The 20,169-nt window shown below is 47.2% G+C and overlaps 2 protein-coding genes across 2 annotated transcripts in view; one reads left to right on the top strand and one right to left on the bottom strand.

Moving 5' to 3' along the window:
* The first annotated feature begins 272 nt into the window (after positions 1-272).
* On the top strand, positions 273-10,668 carry ccnt2a (cyclin T2a). Its single transcript, XM_084478445.1, has 10 exons — positions 273-820; positions 1,469-1,550; positions 1,649-1,777; positions 2,305-2,365; positions 2,938-3,000; positions 3,808-3,853; positions 5,791-5,954; positions 6,728-6,798; positions 7,495-8,665; positions 8,809-10,668. The coding sequence occupies exons 1-10, from the start codon at positions 660-662 to the stop codon at positions 8,880-8,882; spliced, it is 2,022 nt and encodes a 673-aa protein (XP_084334571.1). The 5' UTR covers positions 273-659; the 3' UTR covers positions 8,883-10,668.
* A 351-nt stretch (positions 10,669-11,019) lies between these two features.
* The window catches only part of map3k19 (mitogen-activated protein kinase kinase kinase 19), a 15,801-nt gene continuing 6,651 nt past the window's right edge, over positions 11,020-20,169 (bottom strand). Inside the window, exons 6-16 of the mRNA XM_084478262.1 lie at positions 19,084-19,171; positions 17,813-17,956; positions 17,220-17,374; positions 16,999-17,042; positions 16,523-16,839; positions 14,587-15,865; positions 14,040-14,123; positions 13,413-13,651; positions 12,691-12,943; positions 12,094-12,302; positions 11,020-11,547 (exon numbers count right to left, since the gene is read on the bottom strand). Of these exons, the coding sequence (XP_084334388.1) occupies positions 11,412-11,547; positions 12,094-12,302; positions 12,691-12,943; positions 13,413-13,651; positions 14,040-14,123; positions 14,587-15,865; positions 16,523-16,839; positions 16,999-17,042; positions 17,220-17,374; positions 17,813-17,956; positions 19,084-19,171 (2,948 nt within the window). The 3' untranslated portion in view covers positions 11,020-11,411. The remainder of the gene's footprint in view (positions 11,548-12,093; positions 12,303-12,690; positions 12,944-13,412; positions 13,652-14,039; positions 14,124-14,586; positions 15,866-16,522; positions 16,840-16,998; positions 17,043-17,219; positions 17,375-17,812; positions 17,957-19,083; positions 19,172-20,169) is intronic.

Below are 20,169 nucleotides of genomic sequence, written 5' to 3'. Positions count from 1 at the left end.
ATATTTACACACGGTTTGTATATTTGTTAATTTAAAAAAAATAAAGATGCAGCGGTGCCACATAGTGGTGGAAACTGGGACGATTCCAAGAGTTCTTGACTGATGGGGGCGATGAAAACATATTTGAAAATAAAGGGTCCAAATAATTGTTGTGAATAATGTGAAAATGAATATAACAATAGTGAACAAACAGATACATTTTCTTGGCAAAAAGATAGCCTGGAAGCAATCAACTATTGGATCGTAAAAATTGCACCAAGAGAGCTGAAAGTCTAAAAAAAAAAAAAAAAATCAAACTTTTAATGGATTCATTTGGTTTTAGTCATGCGTGGTTACAGAAAATGTGCTATTTTGAGGTAGTGTGGCCCAATTATATATTTCTTCGTGAGGCCCTAAATCTATGGTGGCTCCACTGGCACAGCGCGTTTGGTTTTTGTGAGACTGGGCATACGTGTCTAGTAGATTTAAAAAAAAATAGTAAAAAGTACAAATAAAGTTGCTTTTGCTAAGTAATACAAAAAAAAGTTGTGTTAGTTGTCTTACTTTGGATCCAAATTAATGAAAGCCTGGCGGTGGTTTCCTGTGCGACGTAACCTCTACGTCACCTCCGGTTTCTCCCCCCCCCCCCCTCCCCTCCTACGTCCTGCGGAGCTGAAGCCATGGCGGCGTGCCGGGGATCCTCGTCCACCAAGTGGTTTCTCACCCGGGAGCAGCTCGACAACACCCCGTCCCGTCGGTGCGGGGTCGAACCGGACCGGGAGCTATCATATCGGCAACAAGCGGCCACTCTGATCCAGGACATGGGCCAGAGACTCAACGTGTATCCTCTTATAAACAAACCCCAAGCAGCTTCTGCTACTACTACTACTGCTACTAATGGCGCTCTCGTGTCAACTCTGTTTGTGCATGGTAGAGCATTTATACGAAAGGGGATGGTTGTTTCTGTTTCGGACTATTATTTAATAGTATTGTACGTGTCGGCTTGCCTTTGCTTTATCTTCGCCGTCTCTTTGACTTCCCTTGTTTTGGGTTGGTTAGCGCAGGGCCAGGCAGGCATGCGTCTGCTACTGCTGCTACTGTATGTATAATCTAAGCATTATTAGTTATTCAAGCGAATGGGGTTGCTTTTTATTTGACTAGAGATTGCCTTGCAATCGCTACTAAGAGAATGAAAACGCACATAGTTGAAAGGTGTTAATGATTTTACTTTCCAAACATCATCTGTCAAAGCATGGGTCACATCACATGTAGGCTAACCTTACTTTGAGTCGCAGCCCAAAAACAGACGTAAAACGACATACAGGTGAACAATCAAAGCATACAAATGTGAGTAGCTTAAACAAAAAGGTCAGAATGAGCAAGTTACTAACGCAACAACTTGTGTGCAGACTGAGTTTGTTTAACGAGGGTTAAAATGTTATGCTATCGTGAACTAAAACTCATAATTTTCCTTGACCTCCTATCCTAGCTCCCAATTAACTATAAATACAGCTATTGTTTACATGCATAGGTTTTACATCCACCACTCATTCACCAAGTTCCACAGAAATGTAAGTCTCCAAATCTACCACATATCCTGTCTTGTGCCCCATAACAATTGAATCTTTCTATTATTCAATTGAAAATGCTACATTTGACCTCTTCACAGATCATATCTCCAACGGCGTTATTTTTGGCTGCAAAAGTGGAGGAGCAGCCGAGAAAGCTAGAGCATGTGATTAAAGTGTCACACGCGTGCCTAAACCCACAGGAAGCGCCGCTTGACTCCAAGAGTAACGTAAGTTAGGGTAATTTCAGGGTATCCACGCTTCTTTTATTATTATTCTTTCCTCTCTCGTTTCTTCCATTTGGCCATTTGGCCACAGGAAAGGCTAAAGTCTTGCTTTGCCTGTTCCCGGCTGTACACCAAGCATCTAAACCAGTATTTCCCCAACCAGTTTTGGCTTGCGATTCCATTTTTAGGTCAGGAAAACCAAACTGCTTAGGTTGTGGTGCATCGGCTTCCCCACACAGCGTTTTACCCCACCAGCATCTACCCTAAATATCAATGTCCCGGTTAAGTAGTTGGTAGTCTTTGGCTCAGAGGCTACTCATCAGTAGGCAGTCAGTTCTACGAGGGTACCTTGTCCCCCTAAATGGGTCTCCCAAGACCCCATATGCATTAGTAGCGTTTCACCCATAGGTTGGGAAACGATACTCTCCACCCACTAGACTAGAGCGACTCTTGTTAAGGGGTTAGGTGCCAGGGTAAGGACTAATAGACTCATTACAGCTGTGATGTAATGGTTGTCTATCAAACTTCAGGCCTACCTCCAGCAAGCTCAAGAGCTGGTGCTTCTTGAAACCATAGTGCTGCAGACCCTTGGTGAGTAACCGAGTGACTGGAGAGCGAGAGAGCGCAAGAGAGAGACCCTGCCTTATCACAGTCATTGAGCGTGTGGTTGATATGATGATTGACCACTGTTGGTGTATTGATGGAAGAACGCTGAATTGACGTTATGTTGTCTTGCGGTGGGTCCGCTGGGCCGCCACCGTCCCAGCACTATGTCTTCATTGAGTAATGTAAAGGTGACATGTCCTTCTTTCCCTGTGCCCATGGGTACGGGGATTAGCCTCCAAACACTCCATCATTTGGCACGAAATCTCCCAAACAATATTTGGTAACATATAACTGCCATTTGTTTTAAGCGCGGATACCACATCATATGCAATTATTAAGTCTAATTCAAAAAAACTAACTTCCCTCACTAAATTAGCTGATTCCAGCCTAGTTTACAATTGACAAATCCCACCATTGTATTCTAAGAAGCATTCTAATTGGGTTGGAGAAACTTTTTCACACAATTCATTACGACTGGGTTCCCCTCTCAAACAGAACGACCTGTCACCTCCTGGCTGTGCCTGTGTTCAACTTACCTCTCATGTATTTTCTTTCAGGCTTTGAAATTACTATTGAGCACCCACACACAGATGTGGTGAAATGTTCCCAGCTTGTGCGAGGTAGAGGCTTCCTTCTTTTGATCTGTGCGACCTCTGTGTGACCGCTGACCTTGCCCGTCCCACCGTCAGACACGAGTAGGGGCGGGGAAGGTGGCAACGTAATGTTTGCATATCCCCATGCACACACATACGCACACACACGTTCTATTGACAAACGGTTGAAGGCCGTCGTCGTTCTCAACGCCCGGCATGACGTTGCAGCTTCACAGAGCTGCCTGGCTCCACGGATAGAGATAGACAGATAGAGCCGTGGCCTTGCTATCAGTGTGTTTGCACAGTTGTAGTAAAGCAAAGTCTGTTTTTGATTATTTTCTCCAGACTGGGCCGTACCTTGCAGTTTAGTTGCAAGTCACCTTGGACAAAAGCGTCTGCCAATTCTGGGCTCTATGTAGTTTACCTGGCACTGATTGTATCTTATGTTGCTGTTGGATACTGTGAAGAAACCAGTAGAGAAACAATATTTTATTGGTATTTTGTTATTATTAGTGTTTATTATATTTGTTTCACTACAAGCGGGGACAAATGCGATAGTTTTAACAATTGGTCACAAAGTGAAAAGCTGAAAAACTGTTTTCAAAATGTTAAAACCGCAAACCTCACATGATTTATTACTTTCAGTATTATCTTAATATCATGGAAATATTTTTAAGGTAACCAATCAATCTTTTGTCACTGCTAATTACAACAATCATAATAATAACCAATGACTTATTCCTTGACACAAAGTAATTTCCCCTTTCTGTTTCTCTTTTTCTTGTCCCCTTCTCTCTTGTCTGTCTCTCTCTCTCTCTCTCTTCTTGCTCACAGCAAGCAAGGATCTGGCACAGACTTCCTATTTCATGGCTACCAACAGGTTGTTACCCTGCCCCCTCCTTGTTTGCACTGTGACTGCACACCATAGCTTCCAGTAATGCAGGGTACCCTCTCAGTGTCCAGCCATCCCCTACTCGCTCTGGCGGCTCTCGGGACGCTGGCCTCCCCCCTTCCCGCCCGCTCCCCTAGCCTCTCCTCCTCCTGCTGCTGCGCCTCCTCCTTGTCCCCTCGACGGGTCAGGGGGGGGCCGGTGGTGGTGGTGGTGGTGGTGGTGGTTAGTGGGGCCGGGACCACCGCGTTTGGGTGGGGTTGGGGTGGGGGCTCGTGGCGTCGCCGGGCCCCAGCAGCGGTGCGGTGTATTGTACAAGGGGCCAGCCGTTGGCACGGATGGGGTTGAATGCAAGATGTGAAGTGTAGTGGTGCGCGTGACTCCCCCGTCGCCCCCCCTCTGCTCTGTTGCGAACGAGTGCATATGTCTAAAGAGAGGGAGAGAGACACACACTTTGGTAGCCTGATTACCGCTAACGATTACAGAGGTGTAAACTTGTCGTAGAGGTGCCTCCGGTAAGTACAGCCATCTTTGTATTCTTTTATTTTCATGTGTCATTATTTGTCCTTTTAGAAGTATTTGTAGTCTGTAGTCTTTTTGTGTTTCTTTCTTAACATGCTGTGTTTCTCTCCCAGCAGTCATCATTCTGACATCAGAAATATTTGAACCTGAGAGAAATGATTAGCTGTAGCTCACGCAGGGAGATTAGGGACCCTTTAAGGACCTATAGTGATAAAATGAAGCCATTAAACTGTCCCCAGATGAACATTTTCACCTACATGTGACATTATAATTTGATGCTAATAGGTGCACGACGTTTTTGTCTAATTGGTAATACATTTGGATATCATTCATATCTACATTTCTATCTAGGTTTTACAGCTCAGACTCTGGGTCCTTAACGGGTTTGTTTCGGTTTAGTGTTTTAGGGAGAATCTGTTTTGAGTTACTGAAACCGGTTTTCTCAGTGTAAGATGTCTAGGATTTCATATAGATTTACATCACAAATGAAAGAGATTCATGGAAGTGTTGGCTTTCAATGGCAAGCATACTTTCTGTACTACCATCCAACAGCCATAAACAGAAAAGTTGGTTATTGAAAAGCTGGTTGGTTACATATCCTTCAATCAAATGCTTTGATTTGTTGCTGTTGGAGATTTAAACCCTGAACTGTTGTTCAGAGTTCAGACTGGGATAGCAATCTATTAGCGAACCTTTAGTTTAATACAAATTTTTGATTACTTGAGATATTTAATATGTTAATATGTAACATGAATATTGTTGTAGAAGGAGAGCCTTTTCTCACGACTTCTGTGATTAACGGGGGATAAACTCCTCCTTGGTCATATAATCCCATAAATAAATGTTTACACCTTAATCCAAACTGTAATCATCAAAGAATTGAGTCAGCTAAGCCTTACGAGAAATCACATGACTTCTGGTTGGCTTGTCTTAGTGAGGGATGTGATCTTTGGGTGCAAGGCTAGTTAGACGAGGCACGTTGCTGTGTTTACTGTCTGTGTTAGCTGGTGACTAACGATATCCGCTCCCTCTCTGTTCCCTCCTCTGCTCTCTCCACATGTATGGCCACCTCTCGCCCCCCCCCGCCTCACCCGGGGATACGGAAACACCTACACACTCACTCGTTCACTCTCTCTCACTCACCCCCCTATTCACTCTCACTCTGTCATACACCTATCACTCTCCATCATTTGCTCTCTCTCTCCAATTCTCTCTTGTCTCTCCCATCATTCAATCACTCTTCAATTCTCTCTCTCTCTCTCTCTCTCTCTCTCTCTCTCTCTCTCTCTCTCTCTCTCTCTCTCATATATATATCAATCTCGGCACCCCCATATGCCATTCTCCTCTCTCACTGAAACACACACATTCCACACATTCTCCCCCCCTCTTCGGACACGCACACGCAGCCTCCACCTCACCACATTCTGCCTTCAGTACAAGCCCACAGTGATTGCGTGTGTGTGCATCCACCTGGCGTGCAAGTGGTCCAACTGGGAGATTCCCGTGTCCACAGACAGGAAGCACTGGTGGGAGTACGTGGACACGACGGTCACGCTGGAGCTGCTGGACGGTGAGGCTGCTGCTGACCGCCTCAGAGACCACTATAGGAGCCAATCGACGACACCGCTTCTCAACGCTACTCTAGAAAGGAGAACCGAACCCTAAAAAGAACCCTAGACCTAATGGGAACCCTAACTCTAATAGCAAGCTCTAGAACCAAAAACCTAACCCTAATACCCACCTTACAACCAAAAACTTACAAAAAAAGAAAAACTAAAGCCTCTAAAGCCTAACACAAATACCAAACCATAACCCTAATACCAAACCTTAGAACCTGAACTCAAATCCGGGAGACTTATTACAAATTGGAAACATTAAAACCAAAACTTGAAAGTGTAGTTTAAATATACTTTACAAGCATATGAACAGTAATGGTACATTTTTATTTTTTAAACGCCTGTCAAAAGCTGTCATGATCACAGACTCTTGCAGTGTTGCAGAACAATGGACCATGTCTGCCCTCCTTGATCATATATGGTCACAGAGGTCAAAATGGCGGCCTGGGTCAAAGTTATTTCAGTGATGCCGGTGCTTCTAGGGTTCTCAGCTGGGTTGTCAATGGCAACCAAGTGAGTGCCTTGCGTTTGTGGCATAGTGCTCAATATGCCCTGAACTAAAACAAAATGTAACTTAAAAAAATAACGTGAACAACGTTGTAGAGTTAGGGTCAGGGTGGTGGCCTTGAAACAGTAACGAAGTGCAGCATTCCACCAAACCACATTGCCTACGCTTGAGAAATGAGGTGTTTCATGGTCATGTGTTCTTGTCTTCATGTGTTCATAGAGCTGACCCACGAGTTTCTGCAGATCCTGGAGAAGACGCCTAGCAGGTTAAAAAGAATCAGGAACTGGAGGGTAAGGGTCAGCGCTTTATAGTGTTGATATCACAGAGCAGTAGCTCCCGACAGACTATGGTATATGCCCCAACTGAAGCAGGGGCCGATGGGTCCTCAGGAGCCGACGCTGTCCCACAGACCTCCACCTCCTCCCCTCCCCCCCCCCCCCCCCCCCCCCCCCCCCCCAAAGACACACGCATCATTTGTATTAATATAAATTCTCAAAATTAAACAAAGTCCTCCTGGCTGCCTGCGCATAGTGAGAGGCGGTTGCTATGCAACGTACACACTAGCAGTGTACAGTTTAGTTTTCATCACGGGCTAGTGTTATTGACTTCATTATCTATTATTTGCTTCCATTCATTTGTATGATGGCATTTATTGTGCAACCCCTGTAAACTGTCCAGTGTGTCAATGATGACTCTGAAAACGACTTGTAGTTTTTATGTGAGGCGGAGGTGCTTTGCCACTTTCTCTGGTCCCCAAGTTTCAGTTGCGAATAACGGTTGAGCACTTGTGGCCACTTAACGGCCATAATCTCTCTCGTGTCGAGACCTAGTAGACCATAGCTGGGCCACCCCTCACCTGAAATCTGTTTTTTTTCCTCAGACGTTGAGTGATACTGAATTGTGCTAAGGAATCGGACGTCATAGCCGCGGTATATAGTTGTTATTATACCATGGCTTCATCTTGAACTCTTCTTCTTTCATTCCAGGCGACGCAAGCTGCCAAGAAGCCCAAGGGAGACGGCTCAGCCGACGGCTCCTTCTCCGGACCCTCCCTGGGAGAGTCCTCCCTGCTGGACTCCTCCATGAGCGCCGCCTCCTCCTCCTCCAACCCCTGCTTCCCCAAACCCAGCACCTCCTTCCCCCTGTCAATGACCAGCACGCCCCTCTCGGTGGACGGCCTGGCGGGCTCCTACTGCACCGGGGACTGGCCCCAGGCCAGCTACACCGGCACCCCCCTGAAGCAGGAGCCCATGGAGTCGGCGCTGTGCCTGCCGACCTCGGCGGCCGCCACCACCTCCTCCTCCTCTTCCACTGCCTCCTTATTACCACACCCGCCGTACAGGACTGATAAGGGGCCGGGCCTCACCCTGGTCAAACACGAACACAAAGGAGGGACCAAGCACCCGCCGCCATCAGCCCTGCCCCCCAACCTCTCCGCCGCCTTCCCCCCGCCCCCGCTGGCCATCTCCCCGCTGCTCACGCCCCAGGGCCAGAGGCTGTCCCTGGACAAATACCGGGAGAAGCAGCGGGGCGCGGCGGAAGACTCCTCCCACTCTTCCACCAGCCAACCGGATCACAGGAAACACCCGCCGGGCCCCGACCCGCCGGTGAAAGGAAAGCACCATTCGGCGTCGGGGCACGAGCGGCGTCACCACGGCGAGAAGCGGGACAAAGGCGGCGGCGGCGGCGGCGGCGGCGGCGGCGGCACGCACGGGTCTCTGAAGCTCCGCCTGCCCCTGCCGACCCCCACGTCCGGTCTCGGCGGTGCCCAAGGCAACCGGGAGGAGCTTAAGATGAAGATCAAGGTGTCGGCGGCGGAGCGCCATAGCTCGTCGGACGAGAGCGCGGCGGCGGCGGCGGCGGCCGTCGCCAACAGCAACAGCAGAAGTAAACATTCCAGTCCGCTGGTGAGCAAGGAGAAGCACGCGCACCGCGGCGGCGAACACGGCCTCCATCGCCACCATCAGAAGCACGCTGGCCACGCGCACAGCGGCAACGGGAGCGGCCCCGCCGGAGCGGTCGCCACGGAGACCGCCGCCATGCTGTCGTCGTCGTCCCGCAAGAGGACCCACATGGAGGCAGGCCACAACCAACACTCCTCCTCGTCTGGCTCCTCCAAAGCCAGCAAAAGCTCCAAAGGAGGTGCCAGCACTGCAGGTACTTCCTCCTCCTCTTCTCCCCGGTCTCTCTCGCTGCTTCTTGTTGCCCTCCTCCCATGCAGGCTGGCTAACCTCCTCTCTGTGTCTCCTCCTCCTCCTCCTCCTCCTCCTCCTCTCCTCCCACCTTGCTGTGTCACCCAGGTGGGCTGTGGGCGTCCCAGCAGCTGCCGGCCGCTAGCGAGCCGACGCACGAGGCGGGAGAGCAGAGACACTGAGCCTGGAGCTCGGAGACCGTAACCCCCGGCAACCGTAACCCTCAACGACCAGGCCGCCAGCCACAGGACCATGCAAGGCACCCCAGACTTGCTACCACCTTTTTCAGAATAAGTTTCCCCCCCCCACACCCCCCCCCCCCTCACAGGAAGGAGAAACATAAATAAAAAGCTACAATGAGATGATGGCAAACCTTTTGCTTCAAGGCAGAAAATAAGTGGGGGGAAGAAAGATGAATCCTTTATTGTGCAAGCGATGGTTGGACTTCTCTGTTTTTTTTCAAAAGAGAAGATGCAAAAAATCAACAAAAGATATACAATGAAACAATGCTTCCAGATCTTCTGATCTCCGGGCAGGGATGGTAAATCCTGTCCACTACTCCAAGTATGTGAAATTGCTGCTTTGTTCCCCATAGCCTGAATGGATGTGGGTGCGTTGGAGTGTGAGTGTTCATTTTCCACAAACTGGGGACTGGTTTCACTAAATATGTGGGGTAAAGGTGGAAGTGTTAATACTGGAAAGACACAGTGACATTTCTCCATTCTTCACTTCTTCAGATCTTCTTTGAAATGTATAATTTAGTTGATCAGCACGACTGCAACTGTGAGGAACGTCGAGAACGTAAAGGTTCTGGGAAAAGTTCAGTTTGGTTTTCCGCTTTTCCCATTTATTTTATATATTTTTTAGTTTGTGGAAATTGTTCTTTTTTTAGTGTTGCCTTCGCTCAACTTCATTCAGTTCTTTCCTCCTCACTTATCATATTTTCTACTTAGATACTGTATGTATGCTCTGCATGTTTCAACCTCCAAAGGGATTTCAAAGCAGAACTGACTCGTGTTTACAGCGATGGTGGAGATAAGTGTACATACGTTGTTGTATGTTTAAAGACAAATGTGTATAAGATAGATAGATATATCTACAAAATGACTACTCAGGTTTGGAGCTGCTTGTAAGTATAACAAGATGTCTATTTACCTTTAAAAAAAAAAATCATACTGTTGGAATCAGGCGTTTGTCAGGCGATTGCAGCATTCCGCTGTCGTGTATGTGTGCTTCCCAGAGCCTGTAGTTTATTTCACGGCCTGAAGGGGGCGCCAAATCCCCAGGGAATCCCTCGGGCCACATGGGCACATCCAACACTTATCTTGACACTTCGATGCGATGCAATTTATATTTTCTTTTTTAATCTCCAAGAAAACCTTAAGCTGAATGCCAAAGGCCCTGCCTCAGAATAATGATTAAAATATTTTGATTAATAGTGCTATACAAGTTTACATTTCCCTCTTGCTTTCAAGTGCATTTAAAAAGAAAAAAAAATGCTCACATCAATTGAGCTCTTTGCCTGTACATTAGTGGTTAGATTAGTGAAACCTAAACAGTGTGAACCAGGTCAATGTGATCTGTGTATCAGTGTTATTATACAGTGACCGTATGCAAACCCTAATGAGACAAAATCTTACCATTCACCTACCTGCACTGTAAAAAGAGATAATTTCTGGTAATAATTATTTCATTTATTACAAGTAATATCCCAGAATATATTGTTTTCCAAGTTGTTTTGCATTTGTAGATTTGTTTTGCTGGTGGCCGGATTTAGCGAGAGGTTCAACTCTTTTGGTTGTTCCCAGGGGCAAACGACTTTACTTTTGGCCACGGAAAAATAAAATGCTTTTTGATAAAGCAAACAAAGTGCAGTAGACCTTTTTCGACATTCATTATCCACCTTCTACCATCTTTAATTGAGTAATACAATCACACGTCAAAGGTACCTTTTTAAAGATGCATTAAAACACAAGATATTCATTGTGTGTCTTCATTGTGCTGCTGCTATCCTATTTAAAAGTCTCGGTACAGGAGTGCATGTCAGTCATAAGCCGTAGCTTGTGTTAAGTTGTTTGATTAACAATATAAGTAATGGTTGCTCTAAAAAAAAAGTGGTCATCCGGGGATTTAAGATGTACAAAATGTACACTTTAATTTATAAGTACACAATCTCAAGTGGTTTTAAATAGTTGGCACAGATAATGCAGAGGGGAATTAGTCAACTTAACATTCATTGCATTCATCTTCCCATCGTTAACCATGGATAACATACAAACAAAGTGCTCTATCTGACTCGCTTTCATGTGAATTTCAGACCTCAGTTTAACCTGACAGAAAAATAATTGAGAAAACACTCCACTGAGTAGGCTGGTAGGTTGATTTAGCCATCATACATCTTGGTGGACCTGGTGGTCATATAGGGCCCCATAGCCTTATATCTTACCAGTGGATTCCACCAATAACATAACGTCCTTCATCGTATTTATCCTTTATCCTTCTTTCGATAACACAACTTCTGCAGTCGCGATCTGTCTAGCGATAACACAACTTCCACCGTAACATTCCGTCTACCGATACACGATTTCCGTCGGAACGCGGTGTCTTAACGGTAACACAACGTCCGTCATAACGGTGTGTCTATCGATAACTTCACTTTCTCCGTAGGGGTCCCTCTTCCCATAGCACATATTCTGTCGTAGTGGTCCGTCTCATCGGTGACAGAATCCCTCTGGATGGGCGGCACAGCAGGGCCTCCTCTGAGTTTCCAGAGAGTTCTCTCGGGTCCTGTTGGGGATGAACGGGTGCTTCAGCAGCTGCTCCGCCGAGGGTCGCAGTTTCTGGTCACTAGGATCAGGAGAGACAGGGTTGTAGTCTGGAGGAAGCGTTTCCAGAGTGATGGAAGAGTACTCGCATGTGGAATATGATTAAATAGTCAGGACAGTGTAGTGGTTAGGCCTTTACCACTATCAAAGATGGTACCACTGGGTCAAAAAGGGTCAAATACCCTTACCGTTAGGGTGGTTGACTCCCCGTGAAAAGGTTGATGCCTAATGCGTACCTGCTCCTAAATGACATACAAGCATCTGCTATTTAGCATTTCCACAGATGCTGATATCAGGTTTGAACTTAAAAGCTCATTCAAATTGTGTACACCCACATTAAGATGAAACATCAGAGCTCAATGTGGGCTTGAACCCATGGTCTTTTGGTAGTGAATAAGCCATAACTACTGAGTTAACTTAGCAATTAAAAAGAAGCATACAATTAGAATGATGATGACTTGAAAATTAAGCATTCAAGATTTTTAATAATATATATATATTTTTTACCATATGGCCAAATGATCAGAAAGCTACACTGCAGTTGATGGAGATCAGAGGTCACCCTCACCTGGTGAGGCAGATGTCAACAAAGTTGCTGGCGTGGCGTGAGAAGCCGTCAGGCAGCGAGGGCATGGACCCCCTCTGGGCTCCGATGTAGAACAGGGCAGCCAACTTGTCCATGTGGGCCAGCGGTGGCTTACCGGTGGCCATCTCGAACACCGTGCACCCCACACTCCAGATGTCCGACTTCCTGCCGTACCCCGACTCGGTAATGACCTTAAGTTGTAAAAAAAAAAAAACACTTTCACTTTCTAAGAACATGCATCATCTTCAACAACTATATTGACTCTTTGTATTTTGTAATATTTGTTTTTCATCTCATTTTTAAATATTTGTATCTTACTTTTGTGTTTACTTTATTGTGTTTTTATTATTATTCTACTCAGCCTTTAATTAGTACACTTTACTTATAAAAAACGAAATACATTCTACTAACATTGCTAACTTACTACAGCTACTCTGCACTTTTTCTTTCATGAGGCCGTGTGGCACTTGGATATTTAGCTCTGATCGGATTTTCACTGCATGCTATAATGGTTCTCGGCCACTAGTATTAGTCGAGTAATAAATCATGCAGGTCAATCTATCCTGGTTCACCACGCACCTCCGGGGCCATCCAGTAGGGGGTGCCGTGGACCGACTTGATCAGGTCGCCGCTGTGGCTGCCGGCGGGGTTGAGGCGGCTGAGGCGCCGGGCGCAGCCGAAGTCTATGAGCTTGACCACGCCGGTGGGCATGAGCATGATGTTGTTCCCCTTCAGGTCGCGGTGGACCACGCGGTTCAGGTGGAGGTAGGCCACGCCCTCCAGGATCTGGTGGCTGTAGAGCGACAGGACGTGCTCAGGTAAGGGGCCGAACCTGTAGGAGTGGAGGGATTGGTGGAGGGAACGATGGAGTTATTAGAATAACACACTTGATCAATTGGAGGGTTGAGTGAAGTTTTGTTATTGAACTTGTGCCACCTGTGTAACTTAAAGGTACCCTATTTTACCACCAGGTGTGATGTTGATTAGATAATTAATATACATCTGGGTGGACACTCCCAAGTGTAAGATGTTATAAGAGGGTGGATTGTGAAATGGCTCGTAATGGCTAATCAACATGATACCTATAAAAAATGTTGCTTTCCACACTGTTTTGATTAAATTGGGTTTTGATTGAGTCTCATGGTTCTCATGTATTTGTTTGAATACTGGCCATAGCTTTATATCCAAAATACATGAAGCCATGAAATCAAAACTCAATTAAACCAAAAAAAGGTTGGGGGGCCGAAACTTGCTTGATTGCCGCTTTAACGTAACGGTTACGTTGCCTGTGTCACTCTCACCTGTGCAGGACGCTGGCGATGGAGCCCCCAGGGACGTACTCCATGAAGATAGAGACCATGTGCTGCCGTAGCGAGGTCCCCAGGAACCCTACGATGTTGGTGTGGGTGAGGTTCTTCAGCAGCTCAACCTCTTCCTGCAGATGGCCGTACTCCCTGTCCGCCGCCGCGGGCTCTGATGAGTCCAGGCTCACCTGCTTCACCGCTATCAGTGTGCCCTGGTTAGTCAGGCCGCAGAAGACCTGGGGGAGGAGGGCATTGGACGGCATTTATTTCCTGGTTAACTAACTGAATTGCAGGAGGAAGTTTGAGCCAGCTGGTTAAAGCGATACCGTCATGCTCAGCTATTTTCCAATACGAGAAGGTAGTGCATTATATGCATTGGGTCTGCCACTTCGATTCAGTTTCTCTTTAAAAAAATATGTATTTGAATTCTCTTTTTGGGGAGAATTCAAATAAATCAAACCAAAGGCCTTTAGACGATTTCTCTGTGGAAACGGGGTGGATGTTGCAGACAGCGATTTCCACAGCACGTGTATGAAGCAGTGCACTCTTATGTCAGAAGATATCAGAGTGTGAGGAGTTGGTTGTCCATTAATATTTCTGTAGGGAGTGTGCGGGGGTACTGACCGTGCCGTAGGCTCCACGGCCCAGAACCTCTCCCTTGGTCCAGGTGATGGTGTCCTCCACCACTGAGTCCAGCGTTGAAGATATCTGTTGCAAATCACAAGATACCACCTTACGTTACCATGGATCTGGTCTGTTTTAGCTATTTAAATAGAGGTTGTTACGCAGTCGCATTTATTGAAAAAAACTTATAAAAAAAAACTTATAAACTTATATATATATATATAAAACTTATATATAAACTGATACATCATGCTGCATCTCATTAAGGATCAGGTACAGTGTTGGGTATCTTTCTCAACGATGCCCATAAACATTGGGCTTTGGGCCCAAAACCTTTCGTCTGAGATTCGAACACCACTTAACACTACCTGATCTAAGTCTTCCCATTCATCAAAGTTGTGTGGCTTACAATGTTCACTCTTATTTCCCCATGTCGTAAAATAGTAGTGAAAAATATTTAGATTGTATTTCAACTTCATTATGCATATGGTATGATATGATGATCAACACAGATATATACCCTTCTAGTCAAAATACTTTAATTTACCTCTGGCATTTTCTGTCTTGGCCTTCCTGGACCCTCCCCTTTTCCTCTGCTGCCCAACGGTTGAAAGTTCGTAGGAGATGGACCGATGGAAGTGTCTGTCTCGTCCAATGAGATCAGCTCCTCCGCGAGACACTTCAGAAGCTCGTCCGTCACCGGCCCCTCCCCCACTTCATGCAGGACGTCTCTGTACACGGGCGAGAAGGTGCCATTGCTCCTGTGAGAGGTCCGGGAGTTGATCTTGGTCTGCAATGGGCTTTGAGATCGCACAGGCTCAGGAACCTGAGGGTGTCTCTCTCCTCTGTCTCTGCTGCTACCGCTGTGGTCTGATGAAGTCCTGAGATTGTGTACATTCAGTTCATGGCCGTCCTGAAGGTCTTTGATATCATGGCGGCGGGACGATTGCCCCCGCTGCATCCGTCGAGCTGTCGACAGTTCGTCTGGTTTGAGTGTTTCAGATCCATATCCAGATTGCACCTCCTGAATAACGGACATCATCTGATCCCCTCCTCGGTCCGAAGAGGGCTCAAGATACCTCTCCTCCTCTTCCTCACTTTCCTCGGTCAGAAAAGACTCAGGCTCTGTTGGCAAATCCAGTTTAGGAACATCCTCCATTTTGTGTGTGTCCTTTGCCTGACCAGCAGTCAGACAAGGTGCAGCCTTCGACGCCGACAACGTTTTCCTCTTGCCGGCGGACGAAACCACCATCTTCTCCGCCGGGCTTCTCCTCAGCTTTTTGTGCTCCACTAGTTTCTTCAAGGGCTGCTTTTTCACTCTGAAGGTGTGGTGGGAATTTCTAGGTGGTGTGGACACTGTTCCCGCCTTGGGGTTGTCACAAGAACCGGAGATTCTCAGCTTGTCGTACATCGGGCCGGCGAACATCTCGTAGATGGCCGGCCCGTCATCCCCTCTGTTTATGGTCTGGAACATATCCTTGTAGGTGATGAAGTCCACCGCAGACTTGGACCTCGGGGTGGCCACCGCCACCGGGGTCCTCTTGGGCTGTCGGGCACTTCTCAGCTCCCTGGCCACAGGTGTCACGTGAGGTCCTTTGTCATTTGACCTGTCAGAGTTTAGACCTTTGCTATAGATCCGATGGCCCACTGTGACAGACTCCCTGGCCACCGGCGTGTCAGCGTTCTGCTGAGCCACTTCGACTGAGTTTGGTTTGGATTTGACACTGCTGACCGTTGCCTCTCCCTTTACAACCAGGTTGGGGGTTTTTCTGACCCTAGTTTTCACTTGTGTTGCGGAAACCGAGTTGGGATCCAGCTTGGACTTGCTCCCATTGAGTATGTTAAACGCTTGAGGGAATTGGGAATTTGTAGCTCTGTTTCTTATTTTCCCATTTGTTCGTCTCTCTTTAGTCTTTGCAAGTTTGACAGGGGACTTCTTGCAGTTTTTTTGTGACAGAGTGAGGTTGACGGTTGTCGTTGGATATTGACTCCTCTCGACTACAGCAATAGTGGCACTAGTCATTACCGTACAAGGCTTCACGTCTTCACCATCTCCTGGGGAACCGTTCATCGATCGATGAGGGCTCTTCCCAAGTGATAGAACCACAACATCACGTCCATCTCCAAGCCTACATTGCCTTTCTGAGCACCGGTCATCCGGGTCACAGTTTATGTATTTTGCAGTCCCTTTAATGCATGCTGGGCTTGTATATTCCTCATTGGGATAGGATTTGATCTGATGATGCATCTCATTGTCCACACAAGGGTTGATCATTTGGTCTTCCCTGTCAGAGTTCAACTGTACAAGCTCGTTCTCAAATACCTCTCGTGCAGTATTAACACCAACCCTTATGCTGTCCGACATCAGTGGTTTCCCAATGTCAATAGAGTCTCTTGTCTCAACGATTGGATCTCGATCGAGCACATTGGGAAGGCTGTGACCCATTGCCACGTGTCTGACAACATGCAAACGCTGCCCTGACGTTTTCGCCCTGACGCCCCTCTCGCCGGCTTCAGCCTTGAGGAAGTACGTTGACGTCAACTCCCTCTCGACGTCTTCTTCCGCCTCATCGTCCAGATCGATGGAACTCTGGTTGCTGCTGGAGCTCTCCTCACTGCCCCCCCTAGTGGTGGAGTGACCCACGTGCTGCTGGCCGGAGCCCCGAGAGAGCCGCTCTCTCCTCAGCAGAGTCCTGAGGGTCCTGCTGGGCACGCCCCTGATGGGCTTCAGCGGCGCGGGGTGGTGGAGCTGGGGGACCACCATAGGCCCTTTGGTGCGACTGTCCAAGGGGGCTAGGAGCTGAGGGAGGATGTGAGGGGGAGGGGCAGGCATGGAGCTCTGTGGGGGGGGGGATGACAAAGAATTGAGACATTAATAGCAGCTAGCCTTTCAGATACTTCAGTCAAGTGGAAGCAAGGTGTACAGGGAGGGATTTATTTCAATCTGTTGCTTTCTTACATTTCTTCCGTTCCCGTTCCTGTCGTTCTCATGAGAGCCAAGTCCTACAAGAGGCATATTTTAAGTTCATACTCAGTATTAGAACACAGAGTCAGTAGAAAAAGTAGTAGAAAACGTCACCGTTGACAGTAGAATGATCAAGGTTTGACTAACAATAGATAATAATCACAAGAGGACCCATTTCTTTCACGGGCCAAGATGAAAGTCCCTAGGTTACTCACGTGTGTGGATATGTGCTCTGGCTAGGAGCAGCGTGTTGGAGTCCAGCAGGGGGACCATGACGCTGGGGGCCGACTGGCTCAGCAGGCAGCTGGTCGGCTGCTGGGGCCCCAGGACCAGCCTGGGGGACCCAGAGACCTGACTCTGTCTCCTGCTGCTGCTGATGGAAATCACCATCACCATCATCGCACACCAGCGAGATGAAGAGAGACAAAGAGTAGGATTCCTTTTAGCATTTTAAGTCAACAATTTGGACCACTTAGGACACACATATTGTAAACACTAAGGTTGCAGGATATCCTAGTGGTTAGGGTGTTCCAGCCTGGAGGTTATGGGTTCGAAACCCATTGTCTGGGGTCTAGCTGTGACGGCAGCCTTGAGCCACAGTAGACGGCCCCCAAAAAACACATGATTTAAAGCTGACAACGTTAATAAAAACAATGAATGAAGATGACTAAACCCAAACCTTCTCCTTAATGACATGTCTCTCTAAGAATAAATCACTGTTGGATAAAAGCGTTGGCTTAATGGCTAAACAGCATCGAACCCTCCGTTCCTCACTGGTGCAGAGGCTATGGAAGGAGAAACGTCCTACCTGAGCCCATCCAAGTGCTCTCGTTTTGGGGCTCCCGTCTGCAGACTGGGGCTCCTGCTCCTAGTGGAGCGGGTGCCAGACTCTCTCTGACCCACCGCTGGTTTAGTCCACTCGCTCAGGCTGGGCAGAGATGAGCCGCTGCCTCTGATGGGACAACAATGAGGAAACACACAAATGAGTTTTCATGTAAGCCAGTATTTTGATGTGGAGTGAGTTGAGATTGCGCACGCAAATGCATACGTGAAAACATAACACTGCACAATAAAATGCAGAACTATCACTCTCCCCTCTCTCCCATTAATCTCTTCCTCTCTCTTTCCCTACTCTCACTCTCCTCCTCACTTTCTTTCTCTCTCTCTCTCTCTCTCTCTCTCTCTCTCTCTCTCTCTCTCTCTCTCTATCATTGCAAATCACTCTCACTTCTTCTGACAGTTGCTATGAAATAAGACACCAGCTCAAAGAGATTTTTCATTCTTCCCCGGCCCGCTGGAACGCAACACACAACACATATCCAAGACGCTAGACAATAGTCCCGTTTCATGGACCTGGCATCACCGCCTTCTCTCTCCTCCACCTCCACCCCTCCTCCCTAACTGTCCTGTTCAGGGGGAGAACAGGTTGTTCCACTGAGTGCGTGCCAGAAGCCTCGCTCTATCACTGGAAAGGAGAGAGCTCTTTTATTCTACTGTAGCTACAGCTGAATGCCACTGAGATGTGTTGAGTAGATCTGTGGATCAGTGTGTGTGTGTGGTGTGTGTGTGTGTGTGTGTGTGTGTGTGTGTGTGTGTGTGTGTGTGTGTGTGTGTGTGTGTGTGGTGTGTGTGTGTGTGTGGTGTGGGGGGTGGGGGGGGGGGGGGGGGGGGGGGGGGTGGGTGGGTGTGTAATGTGTATGTGTGTCAGAGAGATAGAGAGTGATTCCATGTCAGTAAGTGTGTGCACATGTGTGTGTGTGTGTGTGTGTGTGTGTGTGTGTGTGTAAAAGACACACAGTAGAAGAGTCACTAGTGTAGCATCTGCCCTGCCGGCATGTCTGTTTGTGTGTGTGTGTGTGTGTGTGTGTGTGTGTGTGTGTGTGTGTGTGTGTGTGTGTGTGTGTGTCACCTGTGTACGTATACATATAAACAGATGCTGATGTTTACTGCTGCGCACTGTCAACAACACCCACAAGCCGTATAGTATTTTATGTACACACTAGAAGACCATGTGTGTGTGTGTGTGTGTGTGTATTTGGGGGTTGGGCCTGGCAGAAGATGTGATTGGTCGCTACCCACCTGCTCCCTCTTTCTGCGTCCTGGTCGGTCTGCCTGATGTCACTCTGGGTTTCCATGGCGATCTGGAAACAGAAGGGCAGCCTCTTATCTGTCACACACACACACACACACACACACACACACACACACACACACACACACACACACACACACACACACACACACCAGTGTCAGGTTCCAAATAAGAAACAAAATATTCTTAAAATTAAGAAATAAGTCCTTTCCTAAATCATTATAGGTGGCATCTTGAATGCACTTTAATTGAAGTTGCTTTGGACAGAAGCATCGGCTTAATAAATGTGATGTAATGTAAATATGTAATGCATCTAAAATTTGTAATGTGACCGCTTTAACAGCAAAACGTAATCCAAACTGAATTTATTGTCATAAAGTTGTCAATCTGTGTCAAATTTCTTTCAGATCGATTAGATAGTTTGTAGTTGTATAGCATGAATAAAAGCATTAAACATTAAAAAATTAACTCATATGAACGGCAGTATTGTTAAACACAACATGTTAAAAGCTAAGCGTGACAGAAATTATAATTAACAATGAATCACATGAAAAAAGATCCTGTTCACCTGCTTCTGTCAGTCCGTTGAACATTCACCACTACATACTGTAAAAAACGTCCGAGGAGGGCAATGTTTGCTCTATGAACTTCCCCGTCGCTGTAATCCCTCTGCCATGCTCTCCCTCTCTCTGTCAATTATTGTAGAACTTTTCCTCTTTGCGTCTGACTCTCTGCGTATCACACAAACACTGTTCCTCCTTACCCTGTACGACTCATGTGTTAAGGCTATAGAACGGCAGACAGGCCGGTTTCTCAATGGTGTGTTGGCAGTGTGTGTGTGTGTGTGTGTTTGTGTCTGACCCCTCCCTCTCTTGTTACCCCTATTCTCTTCCAAACCCTCCCTCTCTCTCCCCCCGTCACTTGCCTCCCCTCTCTCCCTCCTCCTCCCCTTCTCCTCCTCTGTCCTTCCCTACAACCCTCCCTCAATCTCTCTCTCCCTCTCCCCCCCCCTCTCCTCTCTCTCTCTCTCTCTCTCTCTCTCTCTCTCTCTCCTCCTCCTTCCTCCCTCCTTG

The sequence above is a fragment of the Micromesistius poutassou genome (assembly GCF_964030765.1).
Source record: "Micromesistius poutassou genome assembly, chromosome: 14".
Taxonomy (NCBI): Eukaryota; Metazoa; Chordata; class Actinopteri; order Gadiformes; family Gadidae; genus Micromesistius; species Micromesistius poutassou.
This window is presented reverse-complemented; position numbering and strand designations above follow the sequence as displayed.